Source organism: Leopardus geoffroyi, chromosome D3 (assembly GCF_018350155.1).
Source record: "Leopardus geoffroyi isolate Oge1 chromosome D3, O.geoffroyi_Oge1_pat1.0, whole genome shotgun sequence".
In the NCBI taxonomy this organism is placed as follows: Eukaryota; Metazoa; Chordata; class Mammalia; order Carnivora; family Felidae; genus Leopardus; species Leopardus geoffroyi.
This window is the reverse complement of record NC_059339.1, coordinates 71,408,453-71,429,778: the sequence shown is the minus strand read 5'-3', so window position 1 is coordinate 71,429,778 and position 21,326 is coordinate 71,408,453. Positions and strand designations below refer to the sequence as shown.

Genomic DNA, 21,326 nt, shown 5'->3' with positions numbered 1-21,326 from the left:
ATGCAAATTAAAGCCACATTGAGATTCTAATTCACATCCACCAGATGAGGGCAAATTAAACACATGACAATACTAAATACTGGTGGAGACATGGAGCAAAGGGGATTTTCCTATGCTCCTTGTGGGAGTTTCAACAGATGAAACTCGTCACTGCCTCCAAAAAGTAAAGATGGCCTTTCTATGACTTAGATGTCCTTTGTATGTCCCTCCTCCTATATATGCACCCTAGACATGATAGCAAATTTGTTCTTGAGGACACATAGAAGGCTCATAACAGCATTACTGGCAATAATAAAATACTTCTCAAAAGTCCATCGATGGTAAGTTAAATAAGATATGATTAATATTATGGAATATTATAAGGCAAAGAAAGTGACTGAAATACCACATTATGCACCCTCATATGAATCTCAAATACTTAATGTTTATCAAAAATGCAAATCAGAGAATACGCACGTTACATTTACTTCATAATAGTTAAGTACAAGCAAAACAAAATAACATGCTAAAGATGCATGCATATGCAGCAAATATATAAAGAAGGCAAGAAACTAATTAACATAAAATTAAGAAAATTGCTGGTGGGTACATGGGTTATTTCATTATAATTACTGTTATCACGATCATCAACATATTATTAATTATAGCAAGCACTGTTTGTATAGTGTAGTTCATAATAAACCATATAACGTTGAAACTAGTAACATAACTAAAAGTTATGAAGTCTACACTCTCATTTAACAGGGAAAAACATGTCATATAAAGAAAAATGGTAACCAAAGTAATATCGGATTTCAGAAATGTTACAAACCCATTAGTTAAAACCAATTAGCTCTTTTTTCCTCTAGTGAGGGACTCAGATCCTGATTTAGAGTCTCTTTTACTTTAGACACAACTGCAACAAAACTCAGTCCCCTATGTCTTAGCAAATCAAAAGTAGAAAAGAAAAGGACTATTTTGAAGAAATCTTATAACAGGAAGAAGTTCCACCTAGACACAAACAAATGGATCAAATGTATTTTATAAATCAGGAATAAAACTATGAAGAAAACAAAGGCAGCAGCCCATGGCCACTTCACAGAAAAATAAACAGCCCTCTATGATGTAATATCTCCAGAAATCACTGCTATAGTATCAGATGATATAATAACTGAGTCACAGTGATGCCTTGGATCCATTAAAGAAAGATTAAATTCTGTCCTACATTCCTAAAAGACAGCTAAGTGAGTAAAGAGTTGTTAAAGACTATGGAAAAGTAAGTAAATCCAAAAATGTTGGCATTTAACAAGAAACTTCTGCTACTAAGAAAACTGACTTGATTAAATAATATTTATGTTAACTGTTTAACTCCTTAGTTCTCTTATAAAAATTTAAAAGCATATTTAAGAATATTTTAGATATTAGAATAATGTGGGTACTATTAGCCCTGTTAGGTCAAAATGCACTAATGAGTTGGTATTTTCATTAGACCGCATCATAAAGATTAATTCAGTGGAACATTTCTGTCCTAGATACTCTCAAGAGGAGCCTTGTAGCAAGAACCAATCTTTAAAGGAGGAGCAAAGGACAAGGGCAAAATGCCCAAATTGCAACACGTACTCTTGTTAAGTCCCATCAGTCACAAGTGATATAAAGAGGCTTCCTCCCTGGAAACTGCCAGATGACTGAGCAAGTAAGAAGTCACAGAATGTGGATGTGTAAAATTAAGCTAAAGTACATCATGAAAATAAGAAGTAAGTTATAGGCACTGGGCTCATGGAATTTAGCAGAGAAGAGAAACTTTCCCACTCAAGTCAGGTCATAATAATAGACCTTAAAAATATGATCAATAAATACGGAATGATTTGTGTGTTTTCTGGTTGAACTTTCCCCCAAGAAATGAAATCTGTGAATAATATGGATGTTTGGAGCTATTTATAAAAAGCAACATGTACTAGCCTTACCATTGGCAAATTACCATCAATAGTGAAAAAGAAGGAATCCTTAATTGTACACATTACTACATATTTCTAAATCTTATCACCAGTGTTCAGGCATTTTTAAACCACTAAGGAAAACATATTTGCTAAACAGTTGAGTGAAAGGGGCCTGGTTTGTTAACCTTAGGCTAAAATTTGTCAAAGAACTTTAAAGCACTATAGTAATTTTGATCATCAATCAGCCAACCTATATTTCTGCTGTTAGTATGGTGCTAAACCAGAGAAATAGAAGGTAAGGAATCAGAACTCCACTGTGGGAGGAAGCAAAAGTGTGGTTATAAATTGTGCTGTAATTTACCTGCGTGCTGCAATTATAAAGGTGTATAATAATTTTCACTTTATTTTTTGCTATTACCCACTTGGCATATGTAACATGTAATTTTATCTTGCACTTTTTTTTTAATTGGTCTACAGGGAAAATAGTCTGGATTATTCATCCTGCTTATTGACACGCTTAACATGTGCTTTACTTAAGGTCTTGTTTTGAAGAAAAAGATCTTAAATGCTTTGGGACAGTGGCATGCTACGGATATTATAATACCATTAAGAAATGCTTTGACCTCAGATAAGTAGTAACTTTAAAGAAAATGAAATTTACATTATTCCAACCCAGTAACAGTCTCCTGAAAACACAGCATGCCCCGGTTGGCACGACCTACTGTTTTCTACTATGCACTCCTATATCTTCTTAATGTTGATGAGCTCTAGAACTCCAATAATACTGGCTGAGAGGCTACTAGTCAGAGTCTCCTACAGTAAGAGCACTACTTAGCTGTCTTCAGAGTACAGCTTAACTCTCCACTAAAAGAAACAATCGTGAAAATTTAAAAATTCGTTTTGAAGGCAATCCTCATGACCTTGCAAAGTATAATACAGCATGTTAAGCACCGTGCCTGTGGATCTGGGGCCTGGATTTATGGTAACAAAGGTTCTCCTGAGTTGAAGCAAGAGAGGCAGTATTGATGCCTTACAGTTGCAAGAGGAGAACTACGATTCTTACAGACAGGCTGGAGAGATGCAAGGGGCCCACTAGCAGGCAGCATGGAGAGCAAGTGGCCAGGCAGTACATTCATATTTAATTCAGTGTGTTTCAATCAAGAGCTAGTGAGATCCCAGGCTATGACTCATTAAGGCATAACTGTTGTGACAATTCATGAAACTCTTAATCCTCCTCTGGAGCATCATAATGAAAAAACAGGGAGAATAAAAGAGAAGATTCCATGTTTACATTTTATGAATTGTAAAGGCATATAGTATTTATCAATCTACATTAGGGATTACAGTATGTTTCCAGAACCAAGTGACTTCTTATCTTTAGTTAATTAGTCAAACAATTCTCACTGAGCTTATGCCATTATTCTTTTTATATAGGCAAACTAAGATTTCCTGAAATTTACGTATATAGCTCATCTAAGAGATTATCATATGAGGTAGATTAATCCTCAAAAATGTATCATTTGAGCTAGTAGCTGTGAAACAAACACCACAACAAAGCAATGTGTCCCTAACTTGATGCAAGTTCCTGAGAGTGATACAGGCCACTATACCAAAAGCAGGAAGATCTATATAACCAGGTAAGAAGAGCTCACTCACTAGGGAAATCACAGTGGTTTCCAGAAGTGTCTTTATGTAATTAGCGCTATTTTAATTCAGCCTAACATCACACATCTAAAAAGGAGGCATATGGAAGTTAGAAATCCCCTTCTCTTTGTGTATGTATGATTGTGTTTTACTTTAAGAAAATGCCAGAAACTACTACACTCTTTTCTAACAGAGTTATACCCTGGCTGGTAGAAGCATGAGGAGAAAGTCTGACATGCAAAGTTTACGGTGGCAAATTTTCCAAAGCATATTTGCTTTAAAATATAATCTCGGGACCCAGTCTGCCTTGGAAAGAAATATGCTGTTCAGAAACGTCAGCACTGCCTGTAAACATGTGGCACCACCGAAAGATAAGAAGTGTTTTGGTTGAGACCTCAAGGTTTAAATCAGGGTTTGTTTCCAAAGGAGGGAGATGGTACCAGATGACCCTGGTGTGCGCAGTGGAAAACATTCTAGGAGCAAATCACATGCATTTGGAAATCTTAGATTATTGGATGCATGAAAGCAGAAACGCAAGCCAGGGAGGAAAAAAAATCCTTCTCATAAAAGATGCTTTGGAGAATAGAGTGCTGGGATTCCCCTGAAATATGCAGTGTCATTCATTCCCACTCCAGAAATTAAAAATACCCCCTTCCACCCAAAAGTTACCTCCCCAAATCTTCTGTCCAAGTGTCCCATTTCTGAGAAAACCATACTATAGCCTGCAAATACGCTGTACTCCCCAAGAAACTTTCAGCAGGGCTTCATTCAGGAATTTAGATAGGATTAAGGCTCTTCCTCTTCAATGAAAACAATAAGGAAGTTTGCTGAGAGGTTAACTTGCCAAAGAATAAATGTAAGTCATACACACTGAGAAGTTATAAATCTCTCTTCAGAAAAAAATGCCTATCAGCAGCTCAAGCCAGCCCAGCTTTTAAGAGCATTAAAGCAAATGCACTAAGCCTAATATATTCACATATAACACATGTGGTGGCTGTTTCACATGCTTCATAACTCAGAGGGTAACGGCTGCTGTGTGGAAAATGGAAGCTGTGACAGGTTGCTGGCGATTTATACCGCCACACTCACAGAAGAGTGGACACCCAGGCCATCCAGGCACCCTCAGGTGCTGTCATGCTTCACTCAACAGCAAACCTAGATGGGGGCATCTGATCTGCTATGGTTGGGGGATTAGAAGGGTTGATACTGGAGGCAGCAAAGCCTCATTTCATCATGTCCAAACTATATAGACTCTCATAAATTGTTTTCAATGGAATGTAATGCAAACATAAATATGAAAAATTAATTAACATGTATATATGCTATTGCATTCGTTAACATCGAACATCTAAAGTTTTCATCTCATCTGAGGTCCCAAGACTCTACTTAGTACCTCTGCTTGTGGCTCAAATCAAATATATAAGGAGGTGGCATCTTACAAAAGCCACGTGAAAAGCCATCACCCTCCTCCAGCACCTCGTCCCCATCCTATGCCAATACTGTTCAGAGATGCCCTTTGTTATGTCACAGTGATTTCATAAAATCTACAGCAGTTTCGGACTCTATCTAGGGAAGTGGGAAAATATCCAGGGCTATTGTGCTAGTCTCCATAATCCTTTGTTACTAATCAACAAAGTCTTTGAAACATCCTGCTGAATGAGAATTTCACTTATCAGTAAACTAGACATTTGGCCTTATTAAGGGCACCTCCTACTGGTCCTTTCATGGAGTGAACTGTGCTTTCTTCAGCATTAATTCCCTTCTATGTTCCTGAAGAGGGGAAACTGCTACTAAGAGAAAGAGGAGAAACAGACTAACGAGCAAAGACCAGAGTGATGTGAATTAGCAATATCCCAAAACTGCACCATCTACTTTCCTGGGGCATGAGCAAAACGCATCACAATTCATTTGTACATAACAGCAACAATTTAGAAGTACAGAACAGCTTAAAGATTTAGACCCGCAAGCCTATCCACAGGCATATCCCTTTGTATATGTATATTTTTGTCTGCCTTTGCAAGCATAGACTTGTCTGTTGAAGTGAGGTTGAAATTAAAATAAAGCAGTAATACTGTACAGCCCCAACTCTCTATATAAGAAACTTCAATAAATGGGAAGGTAATATTTAACTAATTTAAATCTTCGTAAAACATATACAAATCTCTATTCATTTATCCCCACCCTTGCCAAAGTCACTTGGGTAATGGCTTTACAATGTTTTAGTGTAACTGACAAAACGTCATTGTCCATTTTTGCACACCTTTGTCTAATGCAATGTTTTCAGCCAAGGCATTTCAGGCCCAGCCTGGCAGACTTTCCATCCAGGAAGGATGACCCCTCTAAACTTCCCCTCTCCTGTGGGGGCGTCCCAAACTGCCTGCGAGAGCGCAACTCTTGTCTTCTGTGCACAAGGGTCCTCCTGCAGCAGCCTCTAGCGTCTAGTGAGGAGGGAATTTTAAAAAGACACCTATTCATTACAGCGAGATGCCCCCCCGCCCACCTTCAGAGGGAGTAATTGCTGAGGACAAAGCTCTGGGAGCTGGGAGAGAGGAGCTAGGGAGGAGGGGACCGGCCTAGAGGGAGGAAGGGAGGGAGCGCGCGGGCTGCCTGTCGGCAGATGCGGCTGTGAGCGTGCGCGCGCGTACACACACACACACACACACACACACACACTCACCCCTGCGTGTACACACACACACACTCACCCCTCGCGCTTGCTCACTCTGTCTGGCCAACCCCCCTCCCCGCAGCCCCCACCCCCCCACACACACACGCACACACACGCGCGCACACACACACTCCTCACTCTCGCTCGGCTCCTTCTGTCAGGCCAAACGAAGGTGAGGAGTCCGGTTGGTGAGGTTGCGCAGATTCCTGCTTGAGTGTGGCAGAGCCAGGATTTGGGGAGCGTTCAGCTGGCCCCGTGCTTGACTGAATCCCTAGCCCACGGGAGAGGCGCATTCACCACTGGGTTCGCAACCCTGGGCCTGGCAGCGCTTAGCAGGAACAAGAAAGCTGGAGCCGCAGGCTCCCGGGAGGCAGGGGGCTTTGCTGTGATTTACATTACATTCCGGGTTAATTTCCAAGGCGTGGGTTGAGGGCTCTTACTGGACGCCTGGCCCCAGCCTGAGGCTCCTTTCCTTTTTGATAAAGAAAAGGGAAAAGGTAGTTTCCAAAGGGATTTGAATGCTCACCGGCTGCTCTCCCCTCCTTCTCTGCCGAGTCCATCTCCTGTACCCCAGTGCCTATCTACACTTGTGGTGAGGCCCGACAAAAAGAATGGACATCATAATGAGTCATTTTGCTCTTTTTTTTTTTTCTGGCCATGGAAGCCCCCAGCTCCCTTTTAGGAGACTGCAGCAGCCCTGAGCATCCCTCCCTGCTAGAACCCAATCCAATCCCCAAACAGTTTTGACATTTTTAATTAGAAACTGTGCTTGCCAAATGTCAGGGCCAGGAGGCTGGTTCCCCAGAATATCAATTATTTGGAGTTTGGAAGTATCCTGGAGATATATGGAGACTTAGCTTGCTAACTGCATTCACCGTTAAAATAAAATACAATAAAATAAAACATGCCTCCCTCCTCCTGGCAACTCTGTTCCTCTTTGGGCACCACCGTCCTTTCCTCCAAAGTGCCCAAACACATTAGCTGTCCCCTTCTCAGTTCTTAATCACCAGGGCTGAAAATCCAAACCTGAGTCACACAGAAGCACATTCTCAGCCCCACCATCTACATTCCACACCGACTTCCTCACAGCACCCCCCACGACCTCCCCTACTTGGTCCTGTTGCCCCAATTCTCCTTCTTGGTAGGTTTCCAAGGCTTTAAGGATCCAACCCAATTCCTTTCAACGACATCCCCATCGCCTGCCTCCTCCCTGCCCCAGCCAGTCAGCTCTCCAAAACAACTCAAGTATTTGCAAAACGAAAGATGCAAGAAGCACCAGATTTAAAAGAGCAAAGGGGCACCCCTCTCCCCAATCGCCAACATCCTCCGCTCCCCCCCCCCGGGGCGGGGGGAGTCTTCCAGTCTTTTATCATCTGTGAGGAAATGGGGAGGAGAGCGAGCACAGATCATCTTGCTCTTTCTTCCACTACCTCAATTCTAATACTCCCCAGATGAAATAAGGAAAGGGGGACATGGGGGGCAGTGGAGGAGAATAAAGGAAAGAACCTCTTACCGGTGACTTGAAGATGTGCGCTGAGCAGGGAAGCTCCGAAGAGTACAAAAGCCAGCTTGGGTACCCAAACACATCCAAGACTATTCTCCATATTTCAGCCAACACCTTCGGGGCCGGAGGTCCTGGGCAGTGGCGGCACTCACACACATGCACTCACACACGCATGCACACATGCACACACACGCGCCGAGCCCCTTCGGCTTCCTCCTCCTCCTCCTCGTCCTCTTCCTCCACCTCTTTCTCCACCTCCCCTGTGCCTCTTCTGCCTCTTTGCTCGTCCACTGACAGAATCAGCAGCAAAAGGAGGCAGCGAAAAGTTCCATTCGGTCCAAGAGATGCCAAGCTCCGGTAAAACCTTAGAAAACTAACTCAAGGAGACAGAGGGAGGAAGAAGAGGGAAAACCGCTCTCCACGGGGTTCTTGAGTCATCAATAAAGAGAATATCCAGAAGAGACCAAGAGGAGATAGAAAGCAATCCTGTGGCCGGGCTGTGCATTAAAAGGTCGAGGCTGGTTCCCTGTCCAAGGCTGGATAAAGTTGAAAAAGAAAAATCCGCAGGAGATCTGGGGATGCTGTTTGTTTTTCCTCCAAGAGCCGAGGGGACCCGGGGAGGAGAGGCAGGGGTCTGCGGGGTGGAGCGCTCTCACTTGTTACTGGGGTGTCCGCCAGCGGTGTGTGAGGTGGGAGTTGGAGCCGTACTATCCATTGATCCAGAGAAGTGGAGGGCTGGAAGGGAAAATGTGGAGACTGGAGGGAAACGCACTGGATCAGGCAAAGACTCCACGGGAAGGGGGTGGGGGCAGAGAGATGACGGTGAAGGGAAAAAAGAGCGGTCGGAGGAGGCTTCCAGCAGCTGCCTTTGCCTGGTCTACATATCAATGAGCAGGGATGCCCTCTGTGGGCAAAGCGTGGGAAGTCACTTTTGTCAATGGAGCCGGCGAATATTCTGAGTGTCTGGGGTTTTTCAGCTATCCCTTTGACACTCAACCTTTGGGAAATGATTGTTATTTGACTGTAAAACCAAGACAGGTGTTTAAACTGGGTCAGAGGGCCAGGGCATTTCCTTTTCTGCTTTCAGCATTATTTAAAATAGAAATTTTCATCTGGAAAGAATCGCCTAATCCAACTCCCTTCTAGGACAGATGGGAAACCTATGTCCAGAAACACATAGGACAAATGCAGACCACTATTTCCTGACACAGCAGCTTAGGGTCCTCTTCGTAAGACATCTTATTTAGTCTGTGTTCTCTTCTCCGGACATGATTTGATTCAGTGCTTCACTCAACAATTCTTAAAGCATTGCTATGTTCCCGGTGCCCTATTAGCTCCCATGAAATATAGATATGATGTTTAATAAGACCCAGTCTCTATCCTTCAGGGGTTTGTGATCTGTTGGAAGAGAGGCACAAATGGATACTTTTAAAAATCATGATAAATATGATGGTCGATCTAATGAGGAGATGCTCTGTTAGGGAGAGAGAACAGTGAAGCCCTTTCAGAAAATCGTTTTAAACAGACTTTCTTTGCATATCTTATCTCCATTGCAGGAACTCAAGCTCCTTTGAGAGGAGAGTTTGTATGTCATTCATCTTTGTGCTCCTCACGGACCTCGTGTAGGACTTATAATACTACACACGCTAATATGTTTTTGCTGAATAAGGGAACTTACAAATGAATGAACTTGGCCAGGAAGGATGATGAATAGAAATGCCACTCTGGTAAAAGTTCTCCTAAGGGGGGTGTCCAGATGCAGGTTATCTCCACCCTTCACTCTGTTATACTATTTCTTCTTTCTCTCTCTTCCCTACACTCTCCAACTCATGAGTTTGAGAAGAAAAAAAAATATGAGTATCTATTTTAAAAGAAGTGCAGGAGGGCAGACTTGAAAATTACAGGATAAAATCATTACCAGGAAAAGTCCCGTGATACTAGAACTGGACCATAGTATTTATAGACCATTAGCCATATCTGTCCCTTCCTGCCTGGGAAAAGTTAAGATAAGTACTTGTGATCTCCAAATTGAAACCTTCTGAGATAGTGAGGATTTTTAGAATGGAATGGAATTCCCTGTGAATCCCAAGTTTTCTCAAAACACTCAAAGCTTCCTTTATCAGGGGATGAGGTCTGTATAGGTGCACGCTCAGGGTTTAGAGCAAGAATCCTTAACTGGGTCCATTGATCTTTCTGGGGAGTCCCTGCTGACAAAATTTTTTGCTGACAAAAAAAGTCCCTGCTGGGGAGTCCCTGCTCAAGAATATCCTGAAATTTTATGAAAAATGATGGATTTCTGTGCACATGCTCTTTTTTCCTGAGGAGGTAATCTTTAGCTTTCATTACATGCACAAAATGAACTCAAGCATGCCCCCTGCTAAAATGACAGAAAGATCCACTGGATTAGGAAGTATGGCATTAGGAGAGTCTTGCAATCCCTTCCTGAGATAGTCATTAAGTTCTCTGTTCTCCTCATCAGTAAAAGTATATATGCAAAGAGTAGGCATGTAGGAAAGAAAAATAATCATTACTGTTCAAATCCATTTAAATGGACACCACTCAGTCTAATACAGTATGACTAACGATTAACTTGCTCTTAGCTACAGTCCTTGACTCTGGTACCCTGAGTAGCCAAAGCCATCTGGCCACTAGCCAATAAGCTTCTCTTCCTCTTAAATACTCATTTGGTTCTACAACTAGCTTCTGACAGTTGCTTATACTCAGGTTCCCAGTATGCCCTCCTTCTCCTTAAAAAGATGACTCCAGCTTGATTTCAGGATCTCCTCTCAGAAACACTTCAATATTCTCTGATTCATAGCACAGTGACTTATACTTTGGAGACATAACACTTTCTCATTGCTCCTCTTAGAAGTGCCAGGCCCATTTCCCACTTAGCTTCCTTATCAGGAAGAAAGGAAACCGGAAGATCAGTCAGGAAGAGGAAAGAAATGGGAGCCACAGGAAATAGTTTAGTATAATTAATGCTTTCCACATAGTCTATACGACATTTGGTGCGTTGCGTTCCTCTTCTGGGGTTTAATCTTGTAATAAAACATACGGGAAACCAGACACACTTCTCAGTTCTGAAGGCAAATTAATCAATATTAGCATTTCTTCAAACCACCTGGACCCTAAGTTATGTGTGTGTGTGTGTGTGTGTGTGTGTGTGTGTTTGGGAAACAGAGCATTAGGAACATTGGTTTTCTGAGATTATCCCGGGAGGATGAGTCAAATTCAGGATATTTAATTCTTTTTAAGATCCTCATTATGGAACTACATCTCTTGTCCTACCTTAATTCAGATAATTATCTTAGTCAATTTCTATCCATCTCCTAATATCATAATCTAACTTTAAAAGATACTTTCTATAACATGTTTTAGAAATTTATTTGCAAAGACACAAACATTTAGTCAAATGGTACATGTTAGGCTATGAATCTGACTACACTGCAATCAAAATTTAACATTTAGGTGAGTTATTAAAGAATGCTAATTATTATACTAGGTATTTGGGCTATGAAATACCTATATGGAATATATAACTATAAAGAAGATATGCAGGCTCTTGGGTGGCTTAGTTGGTTGAGCATCTGACTCTTGGTTTCAGCTCAGATCGTGATCTTACTGTTTGTGGGCTCCACACTGATGTACTGCCTGCATGGGATTTTCTCTCTCCCTCTCTCTCTGACCTTTCCCAGATTTCACCCTCTGTCGCTGTCTCTCTCTCCCTCTCAAAATAAATAAATAAACTTAAAAGAAAGAAGATATGGTCACTGTCTTTTGCTAGTTTAGATACATAGGGTGAAGGGATGTATTTCAGTTGACTTTTTTTCCCGTCAGAATTCATGCTTCCTTATTTTGGTAACAAGTCTCACCTTGTGCTGAAGGTGAGACTCCTCCACATTCTCAACTACAGAGTCCATGATGTAGACCCTGAATCCCTTTAGACATGGAGAGTAGCATATTTTTCTGATCATGGTGACAAAGAGCTGAATCCATCAGCTAATCAGGTCAAATGGAGACATTTTCTGGGACTTCTAGAAATGAGAAGCTTTTTGCTTTTCATGAGGGTAATTCCAAGAGAAACCTCTTTTCCCTCTGGACTATGGAAGCCTATGAGCTTCAAAGAAGGTGCTAACAGAAGAGAAATCTTGGAGCTTCCAGCAGACCCTTATGAGAAACCTGTAATAGGCAAAATAATTTCCCCTCCAAAGACACCCACATCCTAATCCCTGGATTGACTTCCATAACTGTAAGATAATACATAGTTTTAAGCCACTAAACTCACTATAGTTAGTTTTGGAAACTAGTACAGATTTTGGTACCATGAAGTGGTGACGTGAGATGCTGCTACAAAAGAAAAAAAATGTGCAGCTGGCACTGGAATTGAGCAATGGGCAGAAGCTGAAAGAATTTTCAGGAGCATGATGGGAAAAAAAGGTAGATTTCCTTGAATAGCCTGTTGGTAGAAATATGGATCCCAACAGTGCTGCAGGTGAGGGCTCAGAAGGAAATGTGGAACATGGTATTATAAATCCTTGATTTATAATGGCAGAAAACTTGGCAAAGTGGTGTCCTCTAGTTAAGTGATGAATGTGAATATTAACTGAAGAGATTTCAAAAGTCCTACAGATGGGACCTGATTTCTCTTTGCTGCTGCTCATGGTAAAAGAGAGAGATTGAAGGGAGAACCATTAAGCAAAAAGAAGAAGGACTTGATGACTTGGGAAATTCTCAGCTGATCCAGATTAGAAGAGACACTGAAATTAAGAGACTCATGGCCCAGAGATTATGCTCTGGAAAGAAAGCTAAGGATGCCACTGGATAACCTTTTGCTCAGGCCTCAGAAAGGTCAAAAGGTCAGAGTATTCAAGTATTTAGACACATGGAGCACCCTTTGAGGAGACTGGGCATGTGACTCATGGATCCTCTCAGCTACTTCAGCAGAAGACATGAGTGGAGAAGGGATGATCCAGAAAAGATCTGTAGAGGAACCTTTTGTCCAATGGAGTGAATCCTCAAGACATATATGGGAGACCAACAAGGTTCTTCAAAATGTTATAACAGTAGAAACTTCCAGGCTGGACTGAAAGGGACAGGGAGAACACAAAATGAAAAGGACTATTGGAAAAACTCTATATAATCCTAGAAATCCTAGAAATATAGGGTTTGTATACATTCCTAGAAATTGTATAGAAACCCTATACAACCCTATACAATCCAACAAGAATACTCAGCTGCAAAAATATGCTACTCTTCATGAAAAAAGGAGAAGGATAATTCAAAGGGCAGGGGTAGGAACCTAGAGAGGAAGAGCCATGGACCCGGAGAATGAAGCTGAGGACCACAGAGAATTATTCCCAGGCCTTGAAAACTAATATTATTTGGTTAGCTGGGTCTCAAAATTGCTGGGACTAGTAACTCCTGTTTTTCTCCTACTTTCTCCCTTTTAAATGGAAATGTCTATAGGCAGTTTCCTATGCCTGTGGCACCACTGTGTTTTGAAATCAGATAAATTGTTTTCTAGTTTCACAGGTCAAAAGAGAGTTTTCCTCCATTATGTATCATGCTCAGACTCTGACCTAGATCTGGTTTACTGGATTTGAGACCTTTGAGTTGATGAGATTTGGATGAGATTTTGGACTCTGAGTTGATGATGTAATGGATTAAAAGTTGGGAGGGGGCAGTTACTGGGTAGGGGCTAATGTTGTCTGCATGAGGGTGACTGTGAATCCTTTGGGGCTAGAGGGAAGACTGTGGAACAAGGCAGAATAGATGGAATAATGACCCTAAAGATGCCCATATCCTAACCCCCAGAATCTTGTAAATATGTTATCTTAAATGGCAAAAGGGACTTTGTGATGTGATAAGGTTAAGGATTTTGAGATAAAGATACTATCCTGGATTATTGGGGTGTCCCCATTATAACCACAAGAGGTCTTAAAAATGGAAAGAGTAAGCAGAGAGTCAGACTTAGAGAGGGAGGTGTGATGATGGAAGCAGAAGTTAGAATAATGCCATTATTGGAAGGGGTCTACAAGGCATGGAATGCAGGCAGTTTGCAGAAAGTGGAAAAGGCAAGAAATGGATTCTTCCCTTGAGCCTTCAGGAGGAACACAGCCCTCTGGACACCTTGACTGCAGCAGATTTTGCTGAATTCTGTCCTCCAAAATAAGATAATAAATTTGTGTCGTTTTAAGACACTAATTCTGTGGTAGTGTGTTACAGCAACAACAGAAAATAATACAGACCACAACAGTGAAGCTGAAATTGCAGAATCAGAGGAAATGGAAGGAAAGAAGAAGCTGGTCTTGGTGACACTGAACTAAGTCTCTTTTCCTGAAGCCAGCCCTGCCTTTGGGTTTCTCAGTTACAGAAGTGAAATAATTCTTTTACTGTTTAATCCAAGTTAAGGAAATTGGTCACCTTGTACAACATCAAGAATCCTAAATAAGCCAATTAAAAACTAAGTTGATCTTTATTAAGTATATTTTCACACCATGAAATTTATGGCTTTTATCCAGTTTCAGTTTTCCAACTAATTTTTTTTTTTAATATTTCAAGTTTTTATTTAAATTCTAGTTAGTTAACAGATAGTGTAATACTGGTTTCAGGCATAGAATTTAGTGATTAATCACTTACATATAACACCCAATGCTCATCAAAAGTGCCCTCCCTTAATACCCACCTCCCATTTAGCCCATCCCCCACCGATCTCCCCTCAAGAAACCCTTAGTTCTCTATAGTTAAGAGTCTCTTACTGTTGCAACTGACTTTTAAATGGCAGAGACCATCAGAGGTCTAACTCTGGGTATGTGATGATATGACAATGAAGAGAAGGCTTTGTTTTTATTATTTGTCAACAAGACCATCTCAAGGCTCACTACACATATAAAAGATAACATGCTGGTTAAAAAGAAGAACTAGAAAATTTTCACTTTAAAGCAGTTTTAATCTAAATAAAGAAGATAAACACGCTGTATGACCTAGAATTAAAAACTTCATAATGCAATAGCAGAAAACTACTACAGCAGTTTAAAGGAAGGAGAAAATGAGGTGGTTAGAGATGACTTCTTGGGAAGTAATAAAACTCCCACAGAACTATTAACCTACCATCAGAGTTTGAGGTGACTATACATATGCCAAGTTTGGGAGGCTGAAATTAAATCAGCCTGAGAGGAAAGGATAATCTGGGTAGGGACACAGTAGGAAAAAAATCCAATTATGAGAGAATCCTAGAGAGTGTATACTCTAAAAATACCCAATATTTCTGGTTTTTAACATTTTCTAAGGTATAAAAACCACTTAGCAAAAGAGATAGCTGAATCACTTTTTTTTAATCTTTAAAGAATAGGAGAGGCATTTGTGCCTGAGAAATAGACGTGCTTCCTTGATTTACATGAAAAATGGAAAAGTTGTAGTTATTTCTAACTGCAGGCAAGTGGGCTTGAAATCAGTCATAAGCAGGAAATAAAAAAAGATGATTAAATACATGATTTATAAATACTTAGGAAAGGATGTAAGATCACTGGGAGCCAGCATGGGTTCACTCAGAATAAATTACTGCAGACTGAAACAGCTAGAAAATATTAAAGACAAATCCTATGTGGGTTTTTCAGTGAGGCATTTTACAGTGTATTCATGATAATTACTGTAAATACTTAAGTTAAAATATGACTTAAACAATAAAACAGTTTGATAAACCAAAGTAACTAGTACTGAGGTGACAGTTCTCCTGTGACTTATCATAGGGTGCTGCTTTCCTTTGCCTCCATAGCATTTGTGCTTTAATTGATACCTGCGATAGAGATATTAACCTGCTTAACAAGTTAGATGGTGATATAAAACTAGAAGGACTAATATATTTGCAAATGACTTAAAAGATTCAAAATGATTTCAGCAAGATGAAACAGTGAAATTAATCTAAAAAAATAAAATAAGAATACTTGTAAAGGACTGCAATTAATAACCACCCCCCCCCAAAAAAAAAGAAATTTCAATTCTCTAAATAAAGCATTGGAAAGCAGGAATTTGACTTCAACTGAGTGTGGGAAAAATGAGCATTTTAGCTGATTTTCAGCTTAATGGAAGAAAACTGTATAATGCATCCACCATACAATCCAGCATCATGTTAACACCACCTTAGATACAGCAGTGTACTGAAGCTAGGGTGGTAAAACCCATTCTGCTGTGCACCCAACAGTATACCCTGAGGTTCCCTATTTAGAGGGAGCTTTAATCCAAAATTATATGCCCTCCCTCTTTATTTTTTAAATTACCTTTTCTTCCTTTATCACCCTGCAATTGTGCGTACCTTCCATTGGGTTTAGAATTAAAGTCAATGAGTCCCTGTAAATACACATATTTTGTATTGTATTATGTATTAATTATAAATTAATATTACAAATAATAAATCACATAATATTTAATATATATTTAAGAATTTGGAAGCCATTATAAGTGGTTAAAGTCCAAATAGACTCTATGAGGAAGTAAGCCTGAATAGAGAAAACGGCTTTTTATGGTGATGTCCATGGATGGAGAAAGGATGATAATGTGTGCCTCATTACCACTCTGAGAATAGACTGGATTTCATATGGAATGGAAGAGGAGTATGCAACCACCATTTATATTCTCATTATGTGCCAGGTTTTATGCCAGGCACTTTCAATGTAGTATCTTGTTTAATCTTCCTAAGAACTTTGTGAAGTATTATTCTTCCCATTCACAAATGAGAAGCCTGAAACTAAGAGAGTTGAAACTACCAGGCCAATGTCACATAGTTAAACAAGTGCATGAGCTCAAACATGAGCAGGTTCTACTCCATGGATGCCCAGTCTTTCTATGCTGCCTCCCAGCTATATATAAGGAAGTAAGGCTGCCATAAGGACCAACTCCTCAGAGAGGCACTGTGTCTTCTCTGTAGAGAGCAATGCCTTCCTTAAGTATGGGCTGTATCTTTGCAATAGTAAACTCATGTATTTTTGTAAAATCTTAGATAAAGAACTCAAGAAGAGTAGGACCCTGAATAAATTCTGGTAATGGTGTGCTATAAGAAATGGTGAAGGAAATTACCCTGGGATCTGGGAGATGCTGGCTCAAAATGCTCTACTGAAACTTCTTAAAATGGCTATGATGCCTGAACATTAGAAACTAGAATGGATCTCTTCACATCTTTTCAACCAATAGTCCCTAGTCTCCAGATGGCTGCCCAAAGGGAGAGCAGAGCTAGCTCCATCTCAGCAATCGTCTTACAACTTATCTTCAGGCACAGGAGTATTTCTTTCTATAATAACCCATGGCAATGGAGGAGAGGAAAACGCCTTACTGATTTCCAAAATGGGAAAGGAACTTTCCCTCTGTCTCAAAAAATAGCAAAAGCAAGTTCTTTTGCAAGTAGGAAAGTGTCATTTTTGCAGTTGAATACTCTTGAAAATTGCTACTTTGGTACAACTCTATTCCCTGGTACTGAGGGAGTTCTCCTTCTGAGGCTGGTTAAGACTGCTGCAGAAATAGCCTATTTGTTGCTACAGTGGTGAACCACAGAGGTTTAATTGAATAATTTCCTACTTCTAGTTCCACCATGTGAAGTATTGCAGAAGACTCAACTGCTGGCCTTCACCCATGAGAAAACTTGTGATTTTTTTTTCCTTATAAAACGAGGGCTTTCTTGCCCCACAGCACTGAGAGTTCTTAAGAAAAAGGAAAAGGAGACAAATTCAGTTGTTTTTGTTTGTTTGTTTGTTTGTTTGTTTTATTTAGGTGAGAAGGGAAAGGAAGCAAAGGAAACTTGAAAAACCTAGGAAAAAAGGCTGAACTCTGTATTGGCCAGAAAAAGTACCAGATAAGACAACAGGAGAGAAATCACATTCCTGAGCTGCTATGCAAGAAAAGAGAACTGAGAAATTTATAGGATCATCATCAAACCAAATCAATGAAGGAGGTGAGGGAGGAACTAATTTTGTCCAATGACTTTTTAACTAACATATGAAAATGTTAGCACTTTAACTTCTACATGCCGTTCGTCATGAACATATTGATTGCATCTCCAAATTTTTTAATTAGTAGTTTGGAATAGTTTCATGTTTATTTCACAAAAATGAGAAATGTAAGTTTTTAAGCTGTTGTTTTAAGTAACTTAAAAGGCCAATGCAGCATTAGAGTTTAAGTTGCTTTTCATATATGAAAGATCACCTTCTCATCAGCAGGAAACATGTTCTAAAATATTTTACTTGTGGGGGGATGCTTGGGTGGCTCAGTTGGTTAAGTGTCTGACTCTTGAGGTCATGATCTCATGGTTCGTGAGTTCGAGTCTGACGGGCTCTGCACTGGCAGCACGGAGCCTGCTTGGGATTCTCTCTCTCTCCATTTCTCTGCACCTCCCCTGCTCACTCACTCTCTTTCAAAATAAACAAACATTAAAAAAATAACAAAATAAAATATTTTCCTTGGGATATCTGGCTTTGTCCTTGAAAATGATGGAAAAAAATCTTCATGCAATTACTTTCTTAGGTCTTAAATATATTTTTTTTTTAAATTAGCAATACGAGACAGGTTATCTGAAGACAATACATGTATAAAATGAACTAAAGTGTAGACCTTAAAATGATGCTACAGAAAAAGAAAATTAACGTCATAGACTTTATGACATCTTAAGTGAAAAATAATCCAAATTTAAAGTATTGTAATGATCCTATTTTTCTAATATGCCACCCTGCCCCCCTCACATACATACACCATTCTTGTATGGTAGAAAGATCATGGACATAAGGATTAGTGAAACTTAAGTTCAAATCCAATCCAGGCACTATATGACTTTAATCAGGGGAAAATCTGAGCTTCCCTTTCTTCCTCCGTAAAACAGAGATATAAATATTCCCAAGCATCACTGTGCTTCCAGCATTTACTCTATACAACCTCTTCTCAATAAGCCAGATTGTTTCTTTTAAAGTATAATTCAGATCATGGCCCTCTGTTCAAAATAGATCTTTCGTCCTCCATCTTATTCATCTCACTCAAATCCAATTTCATTTCACACAAAACTCAAATTCTTCTCAACAAGGTGGGTTTAGAGGAAACATACCTCAATGTGACAAAAGCCATACATTAGAACCCACAGCTGACATCACAGTCAGTAGGGAGAAACTGAGAGATTTTCCTCTAACATCAGTATGTTTACTCTCACCACTTTTATTCAACAGAGTTCTGGAAGTTCTGGCCACAGCAATCAGACAAGAAAAAGAAGAGGTATCCATATTGATAAGGAACAAATTAAACTGTCACTGTTTGCAGATGACCTAATACTATACATAGAAAACTCTGAAGACTCCAGCAAAAAACTACTAGAAATAATAAATAAATTTTGTCAAGTAGCAGAATACAAAATTAATACCTCCAAATCAGTAGCATTTCTATACACCAATAATAAAGCAGCAGGAAGAGAAATTAAGAAAACAATTCCATTTACAATTTCTCCCAAGAGAATAAAATACCTAGGAATAAACTTAACCAAAAATGTGAAAGACCTGTACTCTGAAAACTATAAAACATGAATGAAAGAAATTAAAGATAACACAAAGGGAGAGATATATCATGGTCATGGACTGGAAGAATCAATATTGTTAAAATGTCCCTACTACCCAAAGTAATGTATGGATTCCACGCAATCTGTCAAAATACCCACTTTTTTTCCCCCACAAAACTAGAAGAAATAATCCTAAAGTTTGTATGGAACCATAAATGACCTGAAATAGCCAAAATAATCTTGAGGAAGAATAACAAAGCTGGAGGCATCACAATTCCAGATTTCAAGTTATATTACAAAGGTGTAGTAATCAAAACAGTAGGTTACTGTCACAAAAAACAGACACATCAACCAATGGACTAGAAAAGAGAGCCCAGAAATAAAGCCACACTTACATGGTCAATTAATCTACGACATTGAGGCAAGAATATACAAAGGGTAAAAGAGAGTCTCTTCCATAAATGGTGCTGGGAAAATTGGACAGTTAAGTGTAAAAGAATGAAGCTGGACCACTTTCTAAGAACACATACAAAAATAAACTCAAAATAGATTAAAGACCTAAGTATGGACCTAAAACCATATGAATCCTAGAAGAGAACAGAGGAAGTAATGTTTTTCTTTCCTTTTTCTTTTTCTTTTTTTTTTTTTTTTGGTAGTAACTTTATTATGGGACATACCAACATTTTTTCTAGATATGTCTCCCAAGGCAAGAGAAACAAAAACAAAAATAAACTATTAGGAATACATCAAAATAAAAAGTGTTTGTACAGTGAATAAAACCATCAATGAAACAAAAAGTCAATCTACTGAATGAAAGAAGATATTTGCAAATGATATATCTAAGAACTATAAACAACTCATACAAGTCAACCCCAAAAAACAATCCAATTAAAAAATGTGAATAGACATTTTTTTCCAAAAAAGACATAGAGATGGCAACAGATACACGGAAAGATGCTAAACATCACTAAGCATCATGGAAACGCAAACCAAAACTATGGTGAGATACCACCTTATACCTCTCAGAATGGCTAAAATGAAAAAATATAAATAACAAGTGTTGGTGAAGATGTGGAGTAAAAGGAATCCTCATGCACTGTTGGTGGGAATGTAAATTGGTACAGACAGAGTGGAAAACAGTATGGAGGTTCTTCAAAAAATTAAACCTAGAAATACCATATGATCTAATATTTTCACTACCAGGTATTTACCCAAAGGAAACAAAAATACAAATTCAAAAAGATATATGCACCTCTTTGTTTAAAGCAGCATTATTTGAAATGGCCAAGATATGGAAGCAACCTAAGTGTCCAGAGATACTGGTTAAAGAAGAGCTATAGATATATACAATGGAGTATTATGCAACCATCAAAAAGGATGAGATCTTGCCATCTGTGACAACATGGATGGATCCAGAGGATATTATGTAAAGGGAAATAAGTCAAAATTTAAAAGACAAATACCATATGATTTCACTCATATGTGGAATATAAAAAAGAAAACAAATGGATAAACAAACCAAAAGCAGAAGCATACCTATAAAAACAGAGGACAAACTGATGGTTGCTAGAGGGGAGGAAGATGAGGGGATGAACAAAACGGGTGAAGGGCAGTGGGAGATGTATGCTCCCAGTTACGGAATGAATAAGTCACTGGAATAAAAGGCACAACATAGGGTACATAGGCAATGATGCTGTAATAGCACTGCATGGTTAATAGATGCTAGCTACACTTATGGTAAGCACAACATAATGCATAGCAATGTTGAACCACTATGCTGTTACACCTGAAATTAACGTAACATTGCATGTCAACTATAACTCAGATTTTAAAAAGTTAAAAAATGCAAAACTCGTGTGACTATAATGACTATAAACACCTCAAAGACCTGTACTTCCCTTCTTCATTGTCTGACCCTGTTTGGTAAATGTCCCCTCACCCCATGCACTTCTTCGACCTCTAGCCTCCTACACATTCTGGAACATACAGGATACCCTCCCACCTCAGGGGCTTGACACACATTTCCTTTGCCTGGGATGATCCTTGATAGATACCTGAATAGCTTTCTCT

The 21,326-nt window shown here is 39.5% G+C and overlaps 1 protein-coding gene across 4 annotated transcripts in view; it reads right to left on the bottom strand.

Moving 5' to 3' along the window:
* DCC (DCC netrin 1 receptor) overlaps window positions 1-8,597 on the bottom strand; it is a 1,140,843-nt gene extending 1,132,246 nt beyond the window's left edge. For 2 of the 4 annotated variants that reach the window (XM_045458870.1, XM_045458873.1), the window contains exon 1: window positions 7,742-8,595. In XM_045458870.1, coding sequence (XP_045314826.1) covers window positions 7,742-7,832 — 91 coding nt within the window. In that variant the 5' untranslated portion in view covers window positions 7,833-8,595. Of the gene's footprint in view, window positions 1-7,741 lie in introns of all 4 variants that reach the window. The other 2 variants (XM_045458871.1, XM_045458872.1) reach the window with 2 other exon arrangements.
* Window positions 8,598-21,326: the final 12,729 nt, after the last annotated feature.